At 45.5% G+C, this 26,829-nt stretch overlaps 2 protein-coding genes across 7 annotated transcripts in view; both read left to right on the forward strand.

Moving 5' to 3' along the window:
* The window catches only part of znf512b (zinc finger protein 512B), a 74,552-nt gene that overhangs the window by 26,327 nt on the left and 21,396 nt on the right, over positions 1–26,829 (forward strand). The window lies entirely within an intron of this gene.
* On the forward strand, positions 12,052–26,066 carry LOC127594991 (uncharacterized). Of its 3 annotated transcripts, none has more exons than XM_052056722.1 (2): positions 12,052–14,174; positions 21,619–26,066. In XM_052056722.1, exon 2 carries the CDS (start codon positions 22,734–22,736, stop codon positions 24,093–24,095), a length of 1,362 nt encoding a protein of 453 aa, XP_051912682.1. In that variant the 5' UTR covers positions 12,052–14,174; positions 21,619–22,733; the 3' UTR covers positions 24,096–26,066. The 3 variants fall into 3 exon arrangements, with proteins under 3 accessions (XP_051912682.1, XP_051912690.1, XP_051912675.1); XM_052056730.1 differs by lacking the exon at positions 21,619–26,066 and adding an exon at positions 17,901–20,557; XM_052056715.1 differs by lacking the exon at positions 12,052–14,174 and adding an exon at positions 16,882–17,892.

The raw sequence follows: 26,829 nt of genomic DNA on the forward strand, positions 1-26,829 counted from the left end.
TTCTGGTCCACCATACGACGTCTCAGGAGGGGGAAGCTGGGCACCACTAACACTGTGTACAGTGGGGATGGGGCGCTGCTGAGTTCGACTCGGGACGTTGTGAACCGGTGGGCAGAGTACTTCGAAGACCTCCTCAACTCCACCAACACGTCTTCCTTGGAGGAAGCAGATCCCGGGGACTCTGAGGTGGGCTCTCCTATCTCTGTGGCTGAAGTCACCGATGTGGTTAAAAAGCTCCTCAGTGGAAAGGCCCCAGGGGTGGATGAGATCCGCCCGGAGTTCCTCAAGGCTCTGGATGTTGTGGGGCTGTCCTGGTTGACACGCCTCTGCAACATTGCGTGGTCAACGGGGAGAGTGCCTTTGGATTGGCAGACCGGGGGTGGTAGTCCCTCTTTTTAAAAAGGGGGACCGGAGGGTGTGTTCCAACTATAGAGGGATCACACTCCTCAGCCTCCCTAGTAATGTCTATTCAGGGGTGCTGGAGAGGAGGGTCCGTCAGGAAGTCGAGCCTCAGATTGAGGAGCAGCAGTGTGGTTTTCGTCTTGGCCGTGGAACAGTGGACCAACTCTACTCCCTTAGCAGGGTCCTCGAGGGTATGTGGGAATTCGCCCAACCAGTCTACATGTGTTTTGTGGACTTGGAGAAGGCGTTTGACCGTGTCCCTCGGGGAGTTCTGTGGGGGGGTGCTTCGAGGGTATGGGGTACCGAACCCCCTGATACGGGCTGTTCGGTCACTATACCACCGATGTCAGAGTTTGTCGGAATCGTTTCCAGTGGGGGTAGGACTCCGCCAAGGCTGCCCTTTGTCGCCGATTCTGTTCATAACCTTTATGGACAGAATTTCTAGGCGCAGCCGAAGCGTTGAGGGGGTCCGTTTTGGGGGCCTCAGTATTGCATCCCTGCTCTTTGCAGATGATGTGGTGCTGTTGGCTCCTTCAAACAGGGCTCTCCAACTCTCACTGGAGCGTTTCGCAGCCGAGTGTGAAGCGGTTAGATGAAGATCAGCACCTCCAAATCTGAAACCATGGTCCTCAGTCGAAAAAGGTGGAGTGCCCCCTCTGGGTCGGGGAGGAGATCTTGCCCCAAGTGGAGGAGTTCAAGTATCTTGGGGTCTTGTTCACGAGTGGGGGCAGAAGGGAGCGGGAGATCGACAGGCGGATTGGTGCAGCGTCTGCTGTGATGTGGACGTTGTATTGGTCTGTCGTGGTGAAGAAGGAGCTGAGCCAAAGGGCGAAGCTCTCAATTTACCGGTCGATCTACGTTCCAACCCTCATCTATGGTCACGAACTATGGGTCGTGACCGAAAGAACGAGATCCCGGTTACAAGCGGCCGAAATGAGTTTTCTCCGCAGGGTGTCTGGGCTCTCCCTTAGAGATAAGGTGAGAAGCTCGGTCATCCGGGAGGGGCTCAGAGTCGAGCCGCTTCTCCTCCATATCGAGAGGAGTCAGATGAGGTGGCTTGGGCATCTGATTCGGAGGCCTCCTGAGCGCCTCCCTGGTGAGGTGTTCCGGTCATGCCCCACCGGGTGGAGACCCCGAGGAAGACCCAGGACACGCTGGAGAGACTATGTCACCCAGCTTGCCTGGGAACGACTCGGGATCCCCCGGGGAGAGCTGGACGAAGTAGCTAGGGAGAGGGAAGTCTGGGCTTCCCTGCTAAAGCTGTTGCCCCCGCGACCCGGCCCCGGATAAGCGGTAGATGATGGATGGATGGATGGTAAAAAAAGAAGAAAAACATTTAAATAAACAAGTTTGCCATTATGTGAATCCTTGGTTGCTGAGCCACGAGTATGCATGGGTCAACTATATCACGATACTTTGCCTTTAAAGATTAACGTTGTCTCTGAATTTTTGGATTCAAGTGAGAATGAGTCGTAGCATAATATTCTCACAAGAGTGTTTGGATACAATACAATACAATACAATACAATACATGCTGATTTATATAGCGCTTTCACAACAGCGGCAGCTGTAACAAAGCGCTTTACAAAACAGTTAGCATAAAGTAAAATGATAAACACAACACATAACATAAAACACGGACAGTCGTGCAGTCCTAACCACTTTTCCGTCACACGCTTTGTTGTTTGAAGCGGTTTGAGATGAAAGAGGAGAGAATCAAAGTGTCCTTTAACCAGTGGATCAGTGACGTCATGCTCAAAATGTGCACACGTCGGCTACAAGCTAAGTTTCAAAGTCAACAAGAAGCTGTAGCATCCATTGACGAAAAAAGAGATTGGTTCACTTCTCCTGTCCCATGGAAATCCATTTCAATTCCAAGCGGCGACTCACGGTTCCAAATACGCATCGGCGCTCTTCGCCAACGCTCCTCTCTCCTCATCCTCAACTTCTGCGGCCATCCATCCAGCCGTACAAACGCCAACTGTCCAACAGCGCTGACATAGCCACTGAACAAATCGGGGTTGTGAAAAATGCTGCCCATTACTGGCGCAAAAAACACAAGCGCCCCAGGTCTGTCCAGCACCGACAGTCAATGGCGCCGACATTCCTCCCAATCAAAATCTGTGCTGGTACAGGCGTGCTGCCGAGAAGGCGCAACCACCAAGCACAGATACTGCTCCTTTGACGAATGTCGTGGCCAAAAAGCGCTGAAAACAGTCCATATCAGGTGCACACAATGAAACAACAAACAACATGTGACAAAACAAAAGACAAAAACAGCAAAAGAGAACAAAAAAGCAAGGCTCTTGAAGAGCACTCGCCGAAGGCTGCCTACTCGGGCGCCATCTTGGGGAAAAAAAAAAAAAAAAAAAGCATATACCATATATATAAAAGGCCATATACCTTTGTCGTTACTTCACTATAATGTCATTCGAGCACAAAAAGAGTCTGAAAACTTGGATGCTAGACTGTAGAAACGGAAATTTAAGTAAGTCCTTTGTCTAGCTCGTAAAATGCCAAATGTTAATTATCCAGTCAGCTTTTATCCCGGGGTGGCACGGTGATCGACTGGTGAGCATGTCTGCCTTACAATGCAGAGGTGCAGGTTCCAGCCTTCATTAGTGTAGTTTGCATATTATCTGCGTGCTTGCTTGGGTTTTCAAGGGTTCCAACGGGTTCTTAAAGTTAATAAAAATCCACAAAAAAGTTGTAAAATGATTTTCTTAATTGTCCCTTTATTTTCAGGAAAAACTTCTAAAATCAATACAAATCTTTAAAAATTAACCTGTGGTGTTCATTTCATTCGTAACTATCATTTTCCCCACCCTTCCAATTCATAGCTTTGTCGGAAAATGCGCCTGACGCCCTTCCCCTCAAACCTCGATGTCGGGCTACATGCCTTCCTGGTTTCCGCTCTGCTTTTCCTGCCGTCTCCGATCAGTTCCGATAATGATCACGTGATCACTTCGGGTCATTTCGGGAAACGACAATTGATCGACGCCATGCTGGGCAAGTGGTACTACTGTTAGTGAAACCAGATTTTTCTAAACCTGTGCAGGTGACCCATATGACCATTAGCTCTGTTCTTATTGTTTTATTTATTCGAAAATACATTGCTGTAAACAATAAACATATTGCTGAGCGGGCATTAAATCCACCGTGAATCCCCTCCTGAACGGAGAAAAAGTCTGTAAAAAATTGCTAAATTAGCCCTCAAAAGGTCCATAAATAAAAAGTAAGTGGAAGAATGGGAACTCTGTTTTCTCTGGGTATTCTGGTTTCCTCCCACATTCCAAAAAACATGCATGGCAGGTTAATGAAACACTCTAAATTGTCCTGAGGTGTGACTGTAAGTGTGAATGCTTGCTGTTTGTCTATATGTGCCCTGCATTTGGCTGGCAACCAGTTCAGGGTGTACCCCGCCTACTGCCCAAAGACAGCTGGGATAGGCTCCAGCATGCCCCGTGACCCTCATGAGGATGAGCAGATGGATTGGATTTTTATACTGCAAAAAACACAACCTGCAAAAATTAAAGTAACTACACAGAAGTAATATTTTCATCAAAGGCTTACACAATACAGTCGAAGGATGCCACAGCAAATATTAAATAATCCTTGAAATTGATGGGGCTCTATCATGATTATACAGGGCTAGCGGGCCACCACCCAAAAATACTTTATATGAGACCCTCCTCATATCGCAAGGAACCATGTGCATGAATATAAGGTCGAGATTAAAGACGCAAGGCTGACTGTTTGGTAGATAGACAGAAATTGACCGTTCAAAACATGAATTTACATTCCACACTGCAGTTAACGAGTCTTATTCGGCTTTAAAACTGCTCTTAAATTGAAATGTCTTTGTTTTCAAGGAAAGTTAGTTAAAGTTGTAGGTTTTCCCAACATTAAAACACAATTTATATTTACCGTACAAATATGTTTGTCTAAATTGGCTACGCACATTTTAATTCTCAGTCCACTGCTTTACGAGGGAGAATTTAGAATTCTTAAGTTGGATGTCAAAATCTTGTGGAAAGCCAAATAATTTACCGATGCCCGTACAAAACTTTGCGTGATGTTACCAAACCCCTGCAGTTTCTTGAAATGTTTTTTTTAATGTGTCATTCTCGTGCCACTCTGTCTCCACAATGATTCGATCACGATTATTGAATGTCAGACAACGGAACAAGGTGTACAAAGTCCATTTGTGATTTTTAGAGAAAGTGCTTACTCATGAGGCGAGATGCTGCTGCTGCTTTTATTTTATTGCCGATATAAATATGCTGCCATTTGTGTGAGCGTGCTCTTAAGCGGCAGCCAACTTCAGTGACTGCAGGACATCGTTCATGTGCCATCTGCTGACCCTGCGCATTTGAAACCGCATTGGTTTCTCTGCCATCCTCTGCCTGCATTTATTGTCCAGTTCTCATCACATACAGCGGAACCTCCAAGGTCAAACACAATCTACTCCATTTCATTGTGCCAGTTGACTTCCAAGTTGCAATTTCAAAACTAATGTTCCCATAGAAAATAATCTGAACAGTTATTTTTTTCAATAAAAACGTTCCACCTGTTGCGGAACCTAACCCTTAATTCATAAATATTACAAAATATTAGACTTAATGTGATCAGGCCTTTTAGAGTCGATCGGCGATTAGTGAGTTTGAAAAAAAACAATACTCGGTCAGCAATTCGATCAGAAGGTAGGGCAACATTTCAACTAGCTATTTTAACAACTTGTAAATTTTACTCTCCAGTCAACCCCCGCCATAGTGAAAATGCATTGAGGAAAAAAACTAATCCCAAAATCTTCAAACAAACCCTGCTGATTAAATGAAATATAGTCTACAAAATGTATATTTATTATTATTATTTTTATTGTTATTTTAACCTGATGTGCCAGAGAAAAAGCAAGGGCAGATTCTGAATCAGCACTCAAAAAGTGAAGAAAAATTTAGTTGACCAGTGTTGTTATTAATAGTTATTGTAATTCACAGAACAATACTGGTATGGAGAAAAATGGGGTTTTGAGAATTATTATTGCAGATTTGTGACACCAGCCATGTGTTGAGCTTGATCAGCCATTTATTTGTCACAGCGATTATATTACAAAATAGAGCATTTCGTTTCCATCTCTGCTCGTTCACATTTGCCTTCTGTCCCCAGCATTATAATGACCGCATACTGAATATGGACAGTAACTCAAGTGCTCCTGAGTGAACATCAGGAAATTCACTATTGGCCCTGGCTCAAATGAGCATCTGCCAAAAGATACAGCTTCCAGGGTGGTGGAGTGTGCAGCTGATGTCGAAGGCTCTTAGAATCAGTGCCAATCTGAAGAGACCATTGAGGCCCTGTGAATTACCAGAGGAAGAGGCAGGGATCCGAAACCCAAGCTCATTTGAAGCATGCGCTGTATGTTACATGTGCTAGAACTGAGCCACAGGTGCGCTCTCAAAGTGCTGCTCTCTTCACAAAAGCTTTTGTCTAACAGCGGGGATTAGTCATTTGAACTAATGAAGTCCTGCTCGAAAGAGTTAAAACAACGTGAATTCGACCCATATGAGTTGCTTCTTTCCTGCAGTGACATCTTCATCCACCCAAGCGATCTCTGTATCCTGTCTCGAATTTTAGATGTTCTGCATTGGAAGCAAGGTTAACTTTAGCCTTCTGTAGTTGACCAGGCAGTTCTCTTTAAAACGTCTAAAACGCACTGTTTTGGGGTTCGGTGGGCAGACCTTGTCATACTAGTAGAACTTTAGCCCCCTGAAAACCCAAAAAGTTTTATTTGTCCCCGGTCAGTCACATATTCTCTCATAAGAGGTCAACTTTGACGGAAAGTTGTGAGACTAGATCTTCGTTCCATGCAGCTGTGATGGTGTCATTTGTATGCTTCTTCCACACAGCAGTACCATTCTAATCCGACGGGGCAGATCTAGAGAATGGCTCCTGTGTGAGTGCTCGCAGAGAAAAACAAACCTGCATTATGTTACTGTTGTGTGAGTGTGTGGGTGCACGTGTGGTGAAACCGTGTTGGGAGCAATTGCAGGCGGAGCTAGGAGAACTCGGGTTATATGAGAGCATCAGACAGCTGCCAGGACCCCTGGGTCCTGGCGCCTCTCTCGTTCAAAAAAAGCACTTTATATCCAAACACATAGATGTTTAATTGTTATTTCCATTTAATGTTAAAAATTATTTTTCTTCATAAACTTAAAAAATATATATATTTTTTCACTTTCAAACATGAAGGACCTGTTCTCTTTAACTGAAGTCCCTCTTGTAAATCGCTGGCGTCAGGCCAAAACCTCTTATGTCACAATTTGGGAAATGGAAGACGTTTCCACAAATGTATACTGTTGCTCAAGTCCACACTTGTAGGTGTTACTTTTAACCACAAAAGTGTTGAAAATGGCTTGTGCTCTTGGACGATGTACTGTTTTTGGGTGAACAAACATGCCGTTTTGGGGCGTCTCCTGAAAAGTGAAGATTTTGGAGTGTTTTGAAACACTTCTGATACTCAATTTGAATGAATATCAAGTTTTATAAAGGATCGTCGGAGATAGGCACTCAGAAATAACGACAAGACACTTCTGGCTACCAACAATAGGCACTTTATTGGTCCCACACAGAAGTGATAACACAGTTCAAACAAGTTGTATGAAGCTAAAGAACTCTTACCGTATGCCATTAGGGTGGAGAGCCAACACCCTCAGCAGAGTGAGCTTCAATACGAGCTGGGCGTTTCGTACGTTAACCCACAGCGGACTCTGCTGAGGAGCATCGCTCCCCTCCTTTTACCTCTAAAGTGTGTGCATCGGGAGGGGTGAGTGGCCATTCTCATCCCTCCCTACGCCACACTGTTGTGTAATCAAGTGGCATTGATCACAATCAAGTTTTGACAATTCAAGCAAAGCAGACTATGAAGTCGTCAAAGCAGGCTCAATAGTTTATCTCTGAAGTCGTCAAGGCAGGCTCCAGAGTCCATCTCTGAAATTGCTTAGGCAAGCAAGTCACCAAGTCATGCAATCATCTCAAAGTAGTTTTTCACTGAGAAGATATACATTGATTAAAGAAAACATCACAAAATATCTTAATATACCATTCCACTCTTGGTGTTTACCTTAATCAATTTATATAACAATAAAAACTATCAATTAGTTCTTCGGGCCAAGTCATTCCTAGCACTTCTCTCCAAACCATCTCCAATAACATTGTGATTTTCATTTTCATTCAATAATATGATACTTGTTTTATTTTCTTATTAAGTTCTTTCCGAATTCTTCGTACATAAAAACAAGATCCGACATTACACAGTGTTAGCACGTATATAGCAATTAGCGCAATGATCAAGGGCGGCACAAAAACGGTACGCGCGGTTGAAGACATTCCCGAAAAAATATCCCACCAATGATGAGCCGAAGCCTGCTGTACCATTTTAGCAGCATGCACTACTTTCCCCTTTACCACCATGGTCGACACCATGAGACTGGAGATGTTATACGTATGTGACTTAATTAGGTTTTGTATGTCCGTAGAACTTTCCAATGCACATTTGAAACGTTCCAGAGACACTTCACAGGGGGAGTGAAGCACTTCCCACTGCACCGTAGTTAATCTACGGGACTCGGTGTAATCGGTCAAACGATACGTCATGTGTCTCCAGTGCCACAGATGTACATTACCAAGGCATCCTACAAAAGGAACCGAAGGTACCTGCGAGTTATTTCGAGTTGTAGCCACAAAGAGAGTGTGCGGTCCAACCTGCCACATCATCTCTCCGATTGGCTCCCTTGTCCAGTTGCAAAGTACGGCCTCTGAGTCGGTTAAATACGGGTTCGAGTACGCATGTTGCAGTCTGCAAGCCATTCCTTGATCTGTCATGTCGCACAAATTTGATTTAAAGGTCATGTTCGTTTTTGGTTCAAACCAGTCCTACCATGGAGGAACTGCGATTCCGCCCAATGCCAGTGTAATGTAATCTAATAAATCAATCAGGGCTGTAAGTAACACTTATTTCAAGAATCAATCAATCTGTTGATTATTCATTTGATTAATCAATAATTGTGATTATTATTATTTAACTTCCATCCTGGGCGGCCCGGTAGTCCAGTGGTTAGCATGTCGACTTCACAGTGCAGAGGTTCAATTCCGGCTACGGCCTCCCTGTGTGGACTTTGCATGTTCATGTTTCATGTTCATGTTCATGCCAGCGTGGGTTTTCTCCGGGTCCTCCGGTTTCCTCCCACTTTCCAAAAACGTGCATGGCAGGCTGATTGAACACTCTAAATTGTCCCTAGGTGTGAGTGTGGACGTGCATGCTTGTTCGTCTCTGTGTGCCCTGCGATTGGCTGGCAACCGATTCAGGGTGTCCCCCGCCTACTGCCCAAATACGGCTGGGATAGGTTCGAGCACCTCCGTGACCCAAGTGAGGATGAAGCGTTCCTGTAGATGAATTAATGAATGAACTTCCATCCCTTTATGAAAAAAAGTAAATGATTTCAAATTGGCTGAAGTGACCACTTGAAATTATGAATGAAGACTCAGCGTTTCAATTGGGCATCAATAAGCCGGTGGTGGCTTCGGCCATCCATGATGGCATTGTCAGGCAGCATCGCGGCCCGGTACAGAAAGAGACTGGAGCAACTGGTCAGGACAACTGGTCCATTTCTGTCCTGGGCTGCTCCCTAGACCTTCTGGAGGAGGTGGGCAACAGGAGGATGGTAGCTAGCTCCCACCCCCTCCAGCCCACCCTGACATCACTGGGTAGCTCCTTCAGCCAGAGACTGTTACACCCGCGCTGCAAGAAGGAGAGATACCACCGCTTGTTCCTACCGACTGCTGTCAGGCTGCTGAATAAAAAATAAAATAACTTGAAAAACAATTGTAAATAAATAAAAATACATAAATAAATATAGTTACCATAACGGTGGCAGACATACAGGAAAGAGTCTCAGATATGAAAAACTGGACAGCACCAGGCCCAGACATGGTCCACACCTATTGGCTAAAATAACTCACAGCACTCCATCAGCGCCTAGCAGCACAAATGAACCAGCTGCTGAGGGATGGCACTCACCCAGGATGGCTATCCGAAGGGCGAACGATCCTGATCATGAAGGATCCCTCAAAGGGTGCAGTCCCTTCCAACTATCGGCCAATAACTCTCCACAACATGGAAGCTAATGTCAGGCATCATTGCGGCTAAGATAAGTGGACACATGGATCAATACATGAGCGAAGCACAGAAGGGCATTGGTATAGATACCAGAGGAGCTAAACATCAGCTCCTGGTTGACCTGGTGTACATCAAATTTGGCATATACCAAGGTGATGCACTCTCCCCACTGCTGTTCTGCATAGGAGTGAACGCCCTCAGCCAAGTAATCACCAAGACCGGCTATGGATACCGCCTCAGAAATGGAGCTATGATCAGTCACCTACCTCTACATGGATGACATAAAGCTTGTATGCTAAGAGCGAAAGGGACATAGACTCCCTGATCTACACAACCAGGATCTACAGCAGCGACATCGGGATGTCATTCGGGCTTGAGAAATGTAGTCGGATGGTGACTAAGAGAGGAAAGGTAGTCCGCACTGAAGGTGTCTCACTCCCTGAAGGAACAATAGCAGACATTGAGGACAGCTACAAGCCAATGGCAACCTCAAACTGGCAACAAGGAAAGCGGCTACGGCCAAATACCTCCAGCGAGTGAGGCAAGTCCGAAGAAGCCAGCTCAATGGCAAGAATAAGACCCAGGCAATAAACTGCTATGCCCTGCCAGTGATCAGATACCCTGCAAGAATAATAAGGTGGCCAAAGGAAGAGATTCAGACCACGGACGTCAAGACCCGAGAGCTCCTAACCATGCATGGAGGGTTCCATCCCAAATCCAGCACCCTGAGACTATAAGCAAGCGGAAAGGAAGGAGGCCGGGGACTAGTGAGTGTGAGAGCCACTGTCCAGGATGAAAGATCCAAGCTCCATGAATACATCAAGGAGAAGGCTCCAACGGATGACGTACTCAGATAATGTCTCAGACAATGGGGAACAGAAGATGAGGCGCTGGAAGAGGGACCATCATGGGAGGACAAGCCCCTACATGGGATGTACCACCGGACCATAACTGAAGTGGCTGATCTCCAGAGGTTCTATCAGTGGCTAGAGAGGGCTGGCCTGAAAGACAGCACAGAGGCACTCATCCTGGCTGCTCAGGAGCAGGCCCTGAGCACCAGAGCCATTGAGGCACAGATATACCACACCAGACAAGACCCAAGGTGTAGGTTGTGCAAAGAGGCACCTGAGACGATCCAACACATAACTGCAGGGTGTAAGATGCTGGCAGGGAAAGCCTACATGGAACGCCATAACCAGGTGGCTGGCATAGTCTCCTGAAACATCTGTATAGAGTATGGACTGGAAACCCCGAGTTCAAAATGGGAAACGCCTCAGAAGGTGGTGGAGAATGACAGAGCGAAGATCCTGTGAGACTTCCAGATCCAGACTGACAAAATGGTAATGGCGAACCAACCAGATATTGTGATCATAGAAAAAGGGCAGAAGAAAGCCGTTGTAGTTGATGCAGCGGTCCCAAGTGATGGAAACATCAGAAAGAAGGAACACGAAACATCTTTGCGGAGTATGGACTGGAAACCCCAAGGTCAAAATGGGAAACGCCTCCGAAGGTGGTGGAGAATGCCAGAGCGAAGATCCTGTGGGACTTCCAGATCCAGACTGACAAGATGGTATTGGCTAACCAACCAGATATCGTGATCATAGATAAAGGGCAGGAAAGCCGTTGTAGTCGATGTAGCGGTCCCAAGTGATGGAAACATCAGAAAGAAGGAACACGAGAAACTCGAGAAATACCAAGGGCTCAGAGAGGCGCTGGAGAGAGCCTGGAAGGTAAAGGTGACAGTCGTGCCTGTGGTGGTCGGAGCACTAGGGGCAGTGACCCCCAAACTAGATGAGTGGCTGCAACAGATCCCAGGAACAACATCGGACATCTCAGTACAGAAAAGCACAGTGCTGGGAACAGCAAGGATACTGCACAGAACCCTCAAGCTTCCTGGCCTCTGGTAGAGGACCTGAGCTGAATGGAGGACGGACACCACCCGAGGGGTGAGACGAGGAATTTTTTTATATTTAAAAAAAAATAAATCCTGGTGTCCGTCCCTATATAGACTTTGTTAGAAGTTGCTGGTCCCTCTCTCTGGAATGACGTCCCACTGAACATTCGGCAAGCCTCCTCGCTGCCCATCTTCAAAGCCCTCCTCAAAACTCACTTGTATTCTTTGGCATTCGACTCAGCATGACTTAGATTTGTTCTTGATTTTACTGTTTGGTGCTTTCTACCGCCTTTATTACCGATTTGTCTTACTGTTTATTGTGCGTGTTAAATTGCTCCATGTACAGCGCTTTGTATGCAGCAATGGCTGTTTGAAAGTGCTCTATAAATACTGTTGACTTGACTTGACTTGTAGATATATATATATATATATATATTGTGCGTCGTCCCGCACGCGGTCTGTCCTTCCGTCTGTCCCTTTTCAAAACGTACCTACTTCACCGCGCCGCTGCGCGCCGCCACTGCGCGCCGCCACTGCGCGCCGCCACTGCGCGCCGCCACTGCGCGCCGCCACTGCGCCGCCACTGCGCCGCTCAGGCAGTGGCTCACTACGATCGAGCGGGCATCTTAGCGAAAAAATGTTGTCTACCCACAAGCATTGCAATAAAATTGTTAGTTATTTAGTAGAGCTAAACATCTCTTTATTTTCGCGATAAGCAATGAAGATGAACAAAAAGTTGAACCAAGCAACAACACTTCTGTGGGCCGAAGGCCCACCTTACCAGCCTTCCGCAGGAACTAGCTGATGAGCCGCTCGGAGGGCGGCGAACCAGCTAGTATGCTATAAAAATAAATAGCACAGCCACCCATATATATTTATATTGCATTTAATTGAAGAGTGTACATTGAAACTGTAACATTTATTTTGTGAATGCAAACCGATCCATGTTTTTCTCTTTCTTCTTTTTACCCACAATCTTGCTGCTGTAGAATTTCCGCAGTGTGGGACAAATAAAGGACATCTTATCTTATTTTATAATCTCCTCTCTCAATGAGCAGCAACTTCAACATCCTGCACCCTGGAAACTACACAATAAACAGAAAAAAATGCCAGATTTTTTCTTTGTAGTTGTACAAGTAGTTTAAAAATTAACATGTTTGCAAAACAATCATCTTGACACAATACAAATCAGATGAAATATGAAATGCTTCTGACATTCTGACAAGCGTATCACATTTTTCCTTCAAATGAAGCATAATACAGTGCCATTAGACAAAGAATATATTACTTCCATGTAACACATATTATTTACCCTTTTCCTAATTTCTGTGTTCTTTGCATATTTATGACACAGCTGGACATTCCCGGTGTAAACAGTATGCAATGCCCGCTCAACTTATGTGCGCTGTGACGTCTGAGAGAGAACGCGGCTGACGTAATAAAAGCGTGACCGAGACTGAGTGATAGAATAATCGCATGACACAATGAGTCAAGAATAAAATCTATTGGCAGCAATTTTAAATAATGATTTGTATTGATATTATTCATTTGTTGTTGCAGCCCTAAAATGGATTAATTACTCATTCCTGACGGTTCTCGTCCTTGCGCCTGTCATCCCTGATTTGGTTTCCACGGCTGAACAGCTGCATCGATACAGTGCGCAGACAGCTGGGAGCAAGTCGTTCCCTGACATTAAATGAACAGCTGTTTTATCCCTTTGACTTGTGTCTGAGTGCCGAGATTTGGATGGGAAACAGGCCTGCTTTCTTTCAGCTGGGACAATGGCTGCTTGTGCCCCTCAGACTCGAGTAACAGCAGCGAGGCTGACTACGTTTTGTTGTCTCGTATATATTTGATGCGTACCAAGTGCTCTGCCTGTGTTTACTTGACTGTTCATTAAATGGATCCACTAATCTAATTGTAACTACATCGCCGCAAAGAGATTTTTGATCATGCTAACTATGACTAGTCTTATTCCCATAACAACGAGAATATATCTTCCTCAGGAGCGGATTGTGTTAATTAGGACCTTATTTTTCGAGACCTTTGTTTTGTGAGGTAGGAATGCATGCTCAATTTCCTGCTCAGCACAACAGCTGTATCACCAACTCCAGCTGCGACTCAAACACTAAGAGAAACTTGCTTTGTTGCCTGGAGAACGTCCTCTTAAATAATAAACATAATTTTCATACACACACAACCACACATTTTTGCATTCCTTCCGTGTGTCATTGTGTTCTACTCATACTGTATGTCTATTTTTGTGCCCGGTGCAAGTAAAGCACGAAGTTCCATCTTGTGTGCATTAGTGGAGTTTCTTCCTTTTGTTATTTTTGCAGACGTGCACAGTTACAAATGGCTGCTTGCGCCGTTGCTGCTATGAACACAGACGCAATAGGGTGCAAAGTGTGTATATAACGAAGCACAAGCAGACCTCCATTGCTGGATGATGCAAATTTGGCCAGGGCGATCACAAGTGATCGGCTTCGAACCCAATCGTTTCTGTCGGTGTGTGTCAACTGAAGAGTATCGGGTGTGGATATTTTTTGGAAGCAGCTGTCTTGATTGGCCACTCATGGTACATACTGCTTTGCATTTTGGCTATTCAGACGACATACTTCTCTACTTCATCCACTGGTAGGCTCGCATCCTGTAAACGTTATAATTATGATTTTCTTGAGGTATTGTTTTAAATCGCCTTTAGTTTTTAGTAATTTAGTCGAGTTTGTGGCTATTTTCTTAAGCAGCTGCCTTGACTGCCCATACTTGTGTGCACCTTGGCTGCCGAGACTCATGCACCACTATTTAATCCACGTAGGCCTGCATGTCACTGGTGTTGGGTTGGAACCTCCTAAATTGCAGTTTCGTCAATTTCATATTTTCTCACAAATCTACACTATTGGTCCAGACGTCATAATTATTGACCAATCTAAAGTGTTGAAAAAGGCTTGCTCTTGTTGACGATGCAATGTTGAACAAACAACCTGTTTTGGGGGTCTTCTGAAAAGTGATTATTTTGGGGGGTATGAGGATTCGGTCAGACATTAGAAATGTATGATTGTGAATTTTATTCATTATTTTTTTCAGGCCACCACAGCTCGCCTCAGGCTACCACCCAAAAATGCTTCATGTCGGCCCCTGTTCAGTTCCTGTCCTTGTCATTAATTAAAGATGCGTAAATGGATTATGGATAAACATAACCTGAATGGTGATAAAATGTGGGAAATTAGTGAGTTGGAAGAATGTTATATATCCTTGATGGATAGGGATATTTAAGAATGTGGGTCAGGGGTAAGGTCTTTATGGTAGTGTAAACTTTTTCCAGCAGAAAACCAATCAGTTTATTCATTGCCAAAATCCTCATTCCATTTCTATAATCCTGGTAGTTACGCTGAGTGCTCTGAACCCGTTTAGATGCTACCACAAATGAGTCTGCATTTGTGCCTCTTGTCACTGCTTGCCAATGAGTGTGTACGACGTGACATGACTTGTTTTACATAATGTTCCTCATCGCAAGCTTTCAAAGTCTTTGTTCTCTTTTAAAACAAGCCGCTCTTTTTTTCTTTTGAAGTTGTTTCCTTTTGACATTGTCACAGCTGATCTGGCTGAATTTTGCTTTAATATGCAGTCACTGTGAAGTTTAGCGATGTTGGTGCTTGGATGCTGACATCAGGTTGGATCGTACACTAGTTTGGGGTGCATTTCATCCTTTCATTCATTCATCTTCCGAACCGCTTGATCCTCACTAGATAAGCCCAAGAAGGCCGCTTGTGCGCCAGTGTGTTCGGCGACGCTCCTGCCATTTCGGGTTTTTTTACTTTTCGCAATGCTTGTTACCTCCCTAACAGCGTCTCGGTTGGTTTATGATCGCCGATCGTTGTTATCGATTCAACAATACGTCGGAGATTCGGCCGCGTTTTGGCAAGACAGTGGTGAAAAGACGCTACCTCCGTTCTTGGCTAACCTGCCGGCTGATCTCTTCCGCGTTCACTCGCTCCCTTCACAGAAGCGCCGCCGCCGCAGCCGCGGCCGCGGCAAATGTAGCGGTCAGCTCATGAAGCTAAAACGGGATCTGAGACACACTTCGATCGCTCCGGCATGGTGTGCCCTCGACCCCGTCGCCTCGTGCTTGCCAACAGTCGTTGGCTCTCCCAACGCGCCACGGCGTTTCTACCCTCCACGCCTTTCTCGGGGAGGAATCCAGCGAAAGCTCTTGAGGGAATTCCCCCAGGCTCGGCGATCGAAAGAGGCAATCCCTCCCGTTGCTACTCCCACAAGGATCGGGTTGTTAAACGCCCGGTCGCTGACGAACAAGATCCATATTCTGAGGGAGTATTTCCTTTCCAATGACTTGGATTTTCTGTGTCTGACGGAGACTTGGGCAGGTACTGGTGAGTACAATGCTTCGATTGAATTGTTGCCACCTGACTGTGGTTTCCTCGATACCCCGAGGACAGCAGGCCGTGGTGGAGGTACGGTGAGCATCTTTAAGAACAATTTCAAATGTAAACGGTGCACATTCACCACATCGGCCACCAGCTTTGAAGCAACCTTCTTTGAAGTTGGTCGTGTTTTCCCGGTGCTTTGTGCTGTCATTTACCGTCCTCCTAAATACAACAAAGACTTTTTAAGCGAATTTTCAACCTTTCTTGCGGAAATCAGGCTGAGAAATGATCATACCCTCCTAATGGGGATTTTAATATCCATGTGTGCTGTCCGGAAAAAACGTTTAAAAAACTTAAGACTTATTGACTCTTTTAATTTTGTGCAGTATGTGACCAGCCCGACACATGAACAAGGACATATTTTAGACCTTGTCTTTGCTCATGGTCTACCGGTGTCAAATCTGGAAGTCCTTGAAAATGGGATTTCTGATCACATGGCAGTTTTATTTGACGTAGTCTTATTGCATGCTGCTGTGAAATCTGGCGCTCCTAGTTGTAAACGCCGAATTTTTAACCCTTGCACTGGTAGTCGTTTCTCTGATGCCTTTAATAACCTTTGCGTACCCTCGTCGACACAGAGGAACTCACCTCTTGGTTCGACTCGTCATGCCGTGCCATCCTGGATTTGGTGCCTCCTTCAAAAACTGTGCTCCCAAAACCTAAACCTGAGCCATGGTTTAACGATATTACCCGCACAGCTAAGCAGGGGTGTCTTATCAAATTTGGAAAGACTGCTGGCGTAACTACCAGCTCACAGTAAAAGAGGCCAAAAGAGAATATCTGTCGGATCTTATTCTAGCTAACCCACACAACCCACGCGCACTATTTAAAACGTACTCAAACCCCCTCTGCCTACTTGCTCGGATTCTTCACCCGAGATGTGCAACAGATTCCTTCAGTTTTTCATTGATAAGGTCTCTACAGCTAGGACTCTGGTCTCAAATACCGCATCTGACCCCCTGACATTAAATGAACAGCTGTTTTATCCCTTTGACTTGTGTCTGAGTGCCGAGATTTGGATGGGAAACAGGCCTGCTTTCTTTCAGCTGGGACAATGGCTGCTTGTGCCCCTCAGACTCGAGTAACAGCAGCGAGGCTGACTACGTTTTGTTGTCTCGTATATATTTGATGCGTACCAAGTGCTCTGCCTGTGTTTACTTGACTGTTCATTAAATGGATCCACTAATCTAATTGTAACTACATCGCCGCAAAGAGATTTTTGATCATGCTAACTATGACTAGTCTTATTCCCATAACAACGAGAATATATCTTCCTCAGGAGCGGATTGTGTTAATTAGGACCTTATTTTTCGAGACCTTTGTTTTGTGAGGTAGGAATGCATGCTCAATTTCCTGCTCAGCACAACAGCTGTATCACCAACTCCAGCTGCGACTCAAACACTAAGAGAAACTTGCTTTGTTGCCTGGAGAACGTCCTCTTAAATAATAAACATAATTTTCATACACACACAACCACACATTTTTGCATTCCTTCCGTGTGTCATTGTGTTCTACTCATACTGTATGTCTATTTTTGTGCCCGGTGCAAGTAAAGCACGAAGTTCCATCTTGTGTGCATTAGTGGAGTTTCTTCCTTTTGTTATTTTTGCAGACGTGCACAGTTACAAATGGCTGCTTGCGCCGTTGCTGCTATGAACACAGACGCAATAGGGTGCAAAGTGTGTATATAACGAAGCACAAGCAGACCTCCATTGCTGGATGATGCAAATTTGGCCAGGGCGATCACAAGTGATCGGCTTCGAACCCAATCGTTTCTGTCGGTGTGTGTCAACTGAAGAGTATCGGGTGTGGATATTTTTTGGAAGCAGCTGTCTTGATTGGCCACTCATGGTACATACTGCTTTGCATTTTGGCTATTCAGACGACATACTTCTCTACTTCATCCACTGGTAGGCTCGCATCCTGTAAACGTTATAATTATGATTTTCTTGAGGTATTGTTTTAAATCGCCTTTAGTTTTTAGTAATTTAGTCGAGTTTGTGGCTATTTTCTTAAGCAGCTGCCTTGACTGCCCATACTTGTGTGCACCTTGGCTGCCGAGACTCATGCACCACTATTTAATCCACGTAGGCCTGCATGTCACTGGTGTTGGGTTGGAACCTCCTAAATTGCAGTTTCGTCAATTTCATATTTTCTCACAAATCTACACTATTGGTCCAGACGTCATAATTATTGACCAATCTAAAGTGTTGAAAAAGGCTTGCTCTTGTTGACGATGCAATGTTGAACAAACAACCTGTTTTGGGGGTCTTCTGAAAAGTGATTATTTTGGGGGGTATGAGGATTCGGTCAGACATTAGAAATGTATGATTGTGAATTTTATTCATTATTTTTTTCAGGCCACCACAGCTCGCCTCAGGCTACCACCCAAAAATGCTTCATGTCGGCCCCTGTTCAGTTCCTGTCCTTGTCATTAATTAAAGATGCGTAAATGGATTATGGATAAACATAACCTGAATGGTGATAAAATGTGGGAAATTAGTGAGTTGGAAGAATGTTATATATCCTTGATGGATAGGGATATTTAAGAATGTGGGTCAGGGGTAAGGTCTTTATGGTAGTGTAAACTTTTTCCAGCAGAAAACCAATCAGTTTATTCATTGCCAAAATCCTCATTCCATTTCTATAATCCTGGTAGTTACGCTGAGTGCTCTGAACCCGTTTAGATGCTACCACAAATGAGTCTGCATTTGTGCCTCTTGTCACTGCTTGCCAATGAGTGTGTACGACGTGACATGACTTGTTTTACATAATGTTCCTCATCGCAAGCTTTCAAAGTCTTTGTTCTCTTTTAAAACAAGCCGCTCTTTTTTTCTTTTGAAGTTGTTTCCTTTTGACATTGTCACAGCTGATCTGGCTGAATTTTGCTTTAATATGCAGTCACTGTGAAGTTTAGCGATGTTGGTGCTTGGATGCTGACATCAGGTTGGATCGTACACTAGTTTGGGGTGCATTTCATCCTTTCATTCATTCATCTTCCGAACCGCTTGATCCTCACTAGATAAGCCCAAGAAGGCCGCTTGTGCGCCAGTGTGTTCGGCGACGCTCCTGCCATTTCGGGTTTTTTTACTTTTCGCAATGCTTGTTACCTCCCTAACAGCGTCTCGGTTGGTTTATGATCGCCGATCGTTGTTATCGATTCAACAATACGTCGGAGATTCGGCCGCGTTTTGGCAAGACAGTGGTGAAAAGACGCTACCTCCGTTCTTGGCTAACCTGCCGGCTGATCTCTTCCGCGTTCACTCGCTCCCTTCACAGAAGCGCCGCCGCCGCAGCCGCGGCCGCGGCAAATGTAGCGGTCAGCTCATGAAGCTAAAACGGGATCTGAGACACACTTCGATCGCTCCGGCATGGTGTGCCCTCGACCCCGTCGCCTCGTGCTTGCCAACAGTCGTTGGCTCTCCCAACGCGCCACGGCGTTTCTACCCTCCACGCCTTTCTCGGGGAGGAATCCAGCGAAAGCTCTTGAGGGAATTCCCCCAGGCTCGGCGATCGAAAGAGGCAATCCCTCCCGTTGCTACTCCCACAAGGATCGGGTTGTTAAACGCCCGGTCGCTGACGAACAAGATCCATATTCTGAGGGAGTATTTCCTTTCCAATGACTTGGATTTTCTGTGTCTGACGGAGACTTGGGCAGGTACTGGTGAGTACAATGCTTCGATTGAATTGTTGCCACCTGACTGTGGTTTCCTCGATACCCCGAGGACAGCAGGCCGTGGTGGAGGTACGGTGAGCATCTTTAAGAACAATTTCAAATGTAAACGGTGCACATTCACCACATCGGCCACCAGCTTTGAAGCAACCTTCTTTGAAGTTGGTCGTGTTTTCCCGGTGCTTTGTGCTGTCATTTACCGTCCTCCTAAATACAACAAAGACTTTTTAAGCGAATTTTCAACCTTTCTTGCGGAAATCAGGCTGAGAAATGATCATACCCTCCTAATGGGGATTTTAATATCCATGTGTGCTGTCCGGAAAAAACGTTTAAAAAACTTAAGACTTATTGACTCTTTTAATTTTGTGCAGTATGTGACCAGCCCGACACATGAACAAGGACATATTTTAGACCTTGTCTTTGCTCATGGTCTACCGGTGTCAAATCTGGAAGTCCTTGAAAATGGGATTTCTGATCACATGGCAGTTTTATTTGACGTAGTCTTATTGCATGCTGCTGTGAAATCTGGCGCTCCTAGTTGTAAACGCCGAATTTTTAACCCTTGCACTGGTAGTCGTTTCTCTGATGCCTTTAATAACCTTTGCGTACCCTCGTCGACACAGAGGAACTCACCTCTTGGTTCGACTCGTCATGCCGTGCCATCCTGGATTTGGTGCCTCCTTCAAAAACTGTGCTCCCAAAACCTAAACCTGAGCCATGGTTTAACGATATTACCCGCACAGCTAAGCAGGGGTGTCTTATCAAATTTGGAAAGACTGCTGGCGTAACTACCAGCTCACAGTAAAAGAGGCCAAAAGAGAATATCTGTCGGATCTTATTCTAGCTAACCCACACAACCCACGCGCACTATTTAAAACGTACTCAAACCCCCTCTGCCTACTTGCTCGGATTCTTCACCCGAGATGTGCAACAGATTCCTTCAGTTTTTCATTGATAAGGTCTCTACAGCTAGGACTCTGGTCTCAAATACCGCATCTGACCCCCTGACATTAAATGAACAGCTGTTTTATCCCTTTGACTTGTGTCTGAGTGCCGAGATTTGGATGGGAAACAGGCCTGCTTTCTTTCAGCTGGGACAATGGCTGCTTGTGCCCCTCAGACTCGAGTAACAGCAGCGAGGCTGACTACGTTTTGTTGTCTCGTATATATTTGATGCGTACCAAGTGCTCTGCCTGTGTTTACTTGACTGTTCATTAAATGGATCCACTAATCTAATTGTAACTACATCGCCGCAAAGAGATTTTTGATCATGCTAACTATGACTAGTCTTATTCCCATAACAACGAGAATATATCTTCCTCAGGAGCGGATTGTGTTAATTAGGACCTTATTTTTCGAGACCTTTGTTTTGTGAGGTAGGAATGCATGCTCAATTTCCTGCTCAGCACAACAGCTGTATCACCAACTCCAGCTGCGACTCAAACACTAAGAGAAACTTGCTTTGTTGCCTGGAGAACGTCCTCTTAAATAATAAACATAATTTTCATACACACACAACCACACATTTTTGCATTCCTTCCGTGTGTCATTGTGTTCTACTCATACTGTATGTCTATTTTTGTGCCCGGTGCAAGTAAAGCACGAAGTTCCATCTTGTGTGCATTAGTGGAGTTTCTTCCTTTTGTTATTTTTGCAGACGTGCACAGTTACAAATGGCTGCTTGCGCCGTTGCTGCTATGAACACAGACGCAATAGGGTGCAAAGTGTGTATATAACGAAGCACAAGCAGACCTCCATTGCTGGATGATGCAAATTTGGCCAGGGCGATCACAAGTGATCGGCTTCGAACCCAATCGTTTCTGTCGGTGTGTGTCAACTGAAGAGTATCGGGTGTGGATATTTTTTGGAAGCAGCTGTCTTGATTGGCCACTCATGGTACATACTGCTTTGCATTTTGGCTATTCAGACGACATACTTCTCTACTTCATCCACTGGTAGGCTCGCATCCTGTAAACGTTATAATTATGATTTTCTTGAGGTATTGTTTTAAATCGCCTTTAGTTTTTAGTAATTTAGTCGAGTTTGTGGCTATTTTCTTAAGCAGCTGCCTTGACTGCCCATACTTGTGTGCACCTTGGCTGCCGAGACTCATGCACCACTATTTAATCCACGTAGGCCTGCATGTCACTGGTGTTGGGTTGGAACCTCCTAAATTGCAGTTTCGTCAATTTCATATTTTCTCACAAATCTACACTATTGGTCCAGACGTCATAATTATTGACCAATCTAAAGTGTTGAAAAAGGCTTGCTCTTGTTGACGATGCAATGTTGAACAAACAACCTGTTTTGGGGGTCTTCTGAAAAGTGATTATTTTGGGGGGTATGAGGATTCGGTCAGACATTAGAAATGTATGATTGTGAATTTTATTCATTATTTTTTTCAGGCCACCACAGCTCGCCTCAGGCTACCACCCAAAAATGCTTCATGTCGGCCCCTGTTCAGTTCCTGTCCTTGTCATTAATTAAAGATGCGTAAATGGATTATGGATAAACATAACCTGAATGGTGATAAAATGTGGGAAATTAGTGAGTTGGAAGAATGTTATATATCCTTGATGGATAGGGATATTTAAGAATGTGGGTCAGGGGTAAGGTCTTTATGGTAGTGTAAACTTTTTCCAGCAGAAAACCAATCAGTTTATTCATTGCCAAAATCCTCATTCCATTTCTATAATCCTGGTAGTTACGCTGAGTGCTCTGAACCCGTTTAGATGCTACCACAAATGAGTCTGCATTTGTGCCTCTTGTCACTGCTTGCCAATGAGTGTGTACGACGTGACATGACTTGTTTTACATAATGTTCCTCATCGCAAGCTTTCAAAGTCTTTGTTCTCTTTTAAAACAAGCCGCTCTTTTTTTCTTTTGAAGTTGTTTCCTTTTGACATTGTCACAGCTGATCTGGCTGAATTTTGCTTTAATATGCAGTCACTGTGAAGTTTAGCGATGTTGGTGCTTGGATGCTGACATCAGGTTGGATCGTACACTAGTTTGGGGTGCATTTCATCCTTTCATTCATTCATCTTCCGAACCGCTTGATCCTCACTAGATAAGCCCAAGAAGGCCGCTTGTGCGCCAGTGTGTTCGGCGACGCTCCTGCCATTTCGGGTTTTTTTACTTTTCGCAATGCTTGTTACCTCCCTAACAGCGTCTCGGTTGGTTTATGATCGCCGATCGTTGTTATCGATTCAACAATACGTCGGAGATTCGGCCGCGTTTTGGCAAGACAGTGGTGAAAAGACGCTACCTCCGTTCTTGGCTAACCTGCCGGCTGATCTCTTCCGCGTTCACTCGCTCCCTTCACAGAAGCGCCGCCGCCGCAGCCGCGGCCGCGGCAAATGTAGCGGTCAGCTCATGAAGCTAAAACGGGATCTGAGACACACTTCGATCGCTCCGGCATGGTGTGCCCTCGACCCCGTCGCCTCGTGCTTGCCAACAGTCGTTGGCTCTCCCAACGCGCCACGGCGTTTCTACCCTCCACGCCTTTCTCGGGGAGGAATCCAGCGAAAGCTCTTGAGGGAATTCCCCCAGGCTCGGCGATCGAAAGAGGCAATCCCTCCCGTTGCTACTCCCACAAGGATCGGGTTGTTAAACGCCCGGTCGCTGACGAACAAGATCCATATTCTGAGGGAGTATTTCCTTTCCAATGACTTGGATTTTCTGTGTCTGACGGAGACTTGGGCAGGTACTGGTGAGTACAATGCTTCGATTGAATTGTTGCCACCTGACTGTGGTTTCCTCGATACCCCGAGGACAGCAGGCCGTGGTGGAGGTACGGTGAGCATCTTTAAGAACAATTTCAAATGTAAACGGTGCACATTCACCACATCGGCCACCAGCTTTGAAGCAACCTTCTTTGAAGTTGGTCGTGTTTTCCCGGTGCTTTGTGCTGTCATTTACCGTCCTCCTAAATACAACAAAGACTTTTTAAGCGAATTTTCAACCTTTCTTGCGGAAATCAGGCTGAGAAATGATCATACCCTCCTAATGGGGATTTTAATATCCATGTGTGCTGTCCGGAAAAAACGTTTAAAAAACTTAAGACTTATTGACTCTTTTAATTTTGTGCAGTATGTGACCAGCCCGACACATGAACAAGGACATATTTTAGACCTTGTCTTTGCTCATGGTCTACCGGTGTCAAATCTGGAAGTCCTTGAAAATGGGATTTCTGATCACATGGCAGTTTTATTTGACGTAGTCTTATTGCATGCTGCTGTGAAATCTGGCGCTCCTAGTTGTAAACGCCGAATTTTTAACCCTTGCACTGGTAGTCGTTTCTCTGATGCCTTTAATAACCTTTGCGTACCCTCGTCGACACAGAGGAACTCACCTCTTGGTTCGACTCGTCATGCCGTGCCATCCTGGATTTGGTGCCTCCTTCAAAAACTGTGCTCCCAAAACCTAAACCTGAGCCATGGTTTAACGATATTACCCGCACAGCTAAGCAGGGGTGTCTTATCAAATTTGGAAAGACTGCTGGCGTAACTACCAGCTCACAGTAAAAGAGGCCAAAAGAGAATATCTGTCGGATCTTATTCTAGCTAACCCACACAACCCACGCGCACTATTTAAAACGTACTCAAACCCCCTCTGCCTACTTGCTCGGATTCTTCACCCGAGATGTGCAACAGATTCCTTCAGTTTTTCATTGATAAGGTCTCTACAGCTAGGACTCTGGTCTCAAATACCGCATCTGACCCCTCTGTACATGTTCCATGTTCAGCTGTACTAAATTATTTTGAACCTGTGTCCTTGGCGCTTTTGCAGGATGTAGTTCGCCAGACGAAGCCATCTGGCTCCCCTTGCGACTCTCTACCCCCGCACTTCATTCAGGAGGTTCTCCAGAGTGTTGGCGCATCGGTGTTGGATATCAATTAACAGCAGCCTCTCTTCTGGTGTAGTTCCCCAACAGTTTAAACATGCTGTGGTCCAACCCTTGATCAAGAAACCTGGTCTTGATCCAGATGTGCTGTCAAGTTTCAGGCCCATTTCCAAACCGCCTTTCATTTCCAAAATTCTGGAAAAAGTCGTGCACATGCAGTTGAAACTTTTCTTGGATGAACATAACATCTTTGAGGTCTTCCAGTCAGGTTTCAAGACGATGCATAGCACGGAGTCAGCCCTGTTACGTGTCTCTAATGACATCCTCCTGGCAAATGACTCTGGAGACCACGTGTGCCTAGTTTTATTTGACTTAACTGCAGCATTTGATACAGTGGATCACAGTATTCTGCTGACTCGTTTGCAGCACTTGGTGGGCATTGGCGGCAGTGCTCTTGAGTGGTTTAGGTCCTATCTAGCTGACAGAACCTTTTGTGTCAGCCTTGGCTGCTCTGAGTCACGCACTGCTCTACTGTCATGTGGTGTTCCACAGGGCTCAATTCTGGGGCCTCTGCTGTTCTCGCTGTATCTGCTCCCATTGGGTTCCATCTCAAGGAAACATGGTATTCCCTTCCACTGCTATGCAGATGACTGCCAGATCTATGTCCCACTGAGCAAGAAAGATGCCTTCTCATTAAGACCACTCCTATCCTGTCTAGAAGAAATCAAAACCTGGATGGCACAAAATTTCTTGAAATTCAACGAAAAGAAGACAGAGGTGATATTGTTTGGTCCCCGTGGCCCATTCCATCCTGTAGACTTGGGCCCCCTGTCTCCTTATCTGAAATCAACGGTCTCAAACTTGGGCCTCAAAACTGGACAGTGATTTCAAACTCGATCGGCAAATTGGTGCCGTTGTTAAATCCAGCTTCTTTCAACTTAAGACAGCTGGCCAAAATAAAACCTCTCCTCTCACATGAACACTTTGAGACAGTAATTCATGCCTTTGTCACATCCCGGCTCGATTACTGCAACGCCCTTTACTTTGGAGTCACCCAGTCCTCCATTAAGCGCCTTCAGCTGGTCCAGAATGCCGCTGCTCGCCTCTTGACTGGTACTCGTAAGAGGGAGCACATAACTCCTACTCTGGCATCCCCTCACTGGCTCCCCATTCATTTTAGAGTTCTTTTCAAGATCCTCCTCTTTGTTTTCAAATCTCTGAATAATCTCGCGCCACCTTACCTCTCTGAGCTCATCCGCCCCTACACATCTGCCCGGCGCCTCAGGTCTGTGGACCAGACATTATTAGAAGTACCAAGAACTAAACTGAGGCTCAGAGGGGATTGAGCCTTTTCTGTTGCCGGTCCCTCTCTCTGGAATGACCTCCCACTGAACATTCGACAAGCCTCCTCGCTGCCCATCTTCAAAGCCTTCCTCAAAACTTACTTGTATTCTTTGGCATTCAACTCAGCATGACTTAGATTTGTTCTTGGTTTTACTGTTTGGTGCTTTCTACCGCCTTTATTACCGATTTGTCTTACTGTTTATTGTGCATGTTAAATTGCTCCATGTACAGCACTTTGTATGCAGCGATGGCTGTTTGAAAGTGCTCTATAAATACTGTTGACTTGACTTGACTCACTAGGGTCGCGGGGGGTGCTGGAGCCTATCCCAGCTGTCTCCGGGCAGTAGGCAGGGGACACCCTGAATTGGTTGCCAGCCAATCACAGGGCACATAGATACGAACAACCATCCACGCTCACACTCACACCTAGGCACAATTTGGAGCGTTCAATCAGCCTGCCACGCATGTCTTTGGAATGTGGGAGGTAACCGGAGCACCCGGGGAAAACCCACGCAGGCCCGTGGAGAACATGCAAACTCCACACAGGGAGGCCGGAGCTGGAATAGAACCCGGTACCTCTGCACTGTGAAGCCAACGTGCTAACCACTGGACTACCGGGCCGCCCGTGCCGTAAATCAATCGGATCAATTCATACCTGCAGCGCTGTCATATACCGTTCTGCTTGGTCAAAATAAAAAGTCATCAGCAACAAAGATTCCTGCATGCAAACCCCTTTCCTGTTTGCCTTCCTTCTTCTCCCTTCATCAACACACTCCTCCTACAAAAAAATATGCCCGATCTACAGTTCCCCTTTATCTGGAGCACTAGACTAAATGGAGAACAAGGCTGATTTATCAGAGATAATTGTAACAGAGCAGAAAGCACTGGTAATGGTACACCATTGCGATTTGATTGTCATGTTGGTAGAAATCATGATTTGGGAGGCAAGGTGAGAGGAAGACTCTAGACCAGGGGTGGGCAAACTACGGCCTGCGGGCCGTTGGTCTTTTTAATCCGCCCCGCCGAAGATTGGTGCACAATTAAGGTTTGATT

This window comes from Hippocampus zosterae, chromosome 2 (assembly GCF_025434085.1).
Source record: "Hippocampus zosterae strain Florida chromosome 2, ASM2543408v3, whole genome shotgun sequence".
NCBI lineage: Eukaryota > Metazoa > Chordata > Actinopteri > Syngnathiformes > Syngnathidae > Hippocampus > Hippocampus zosterae.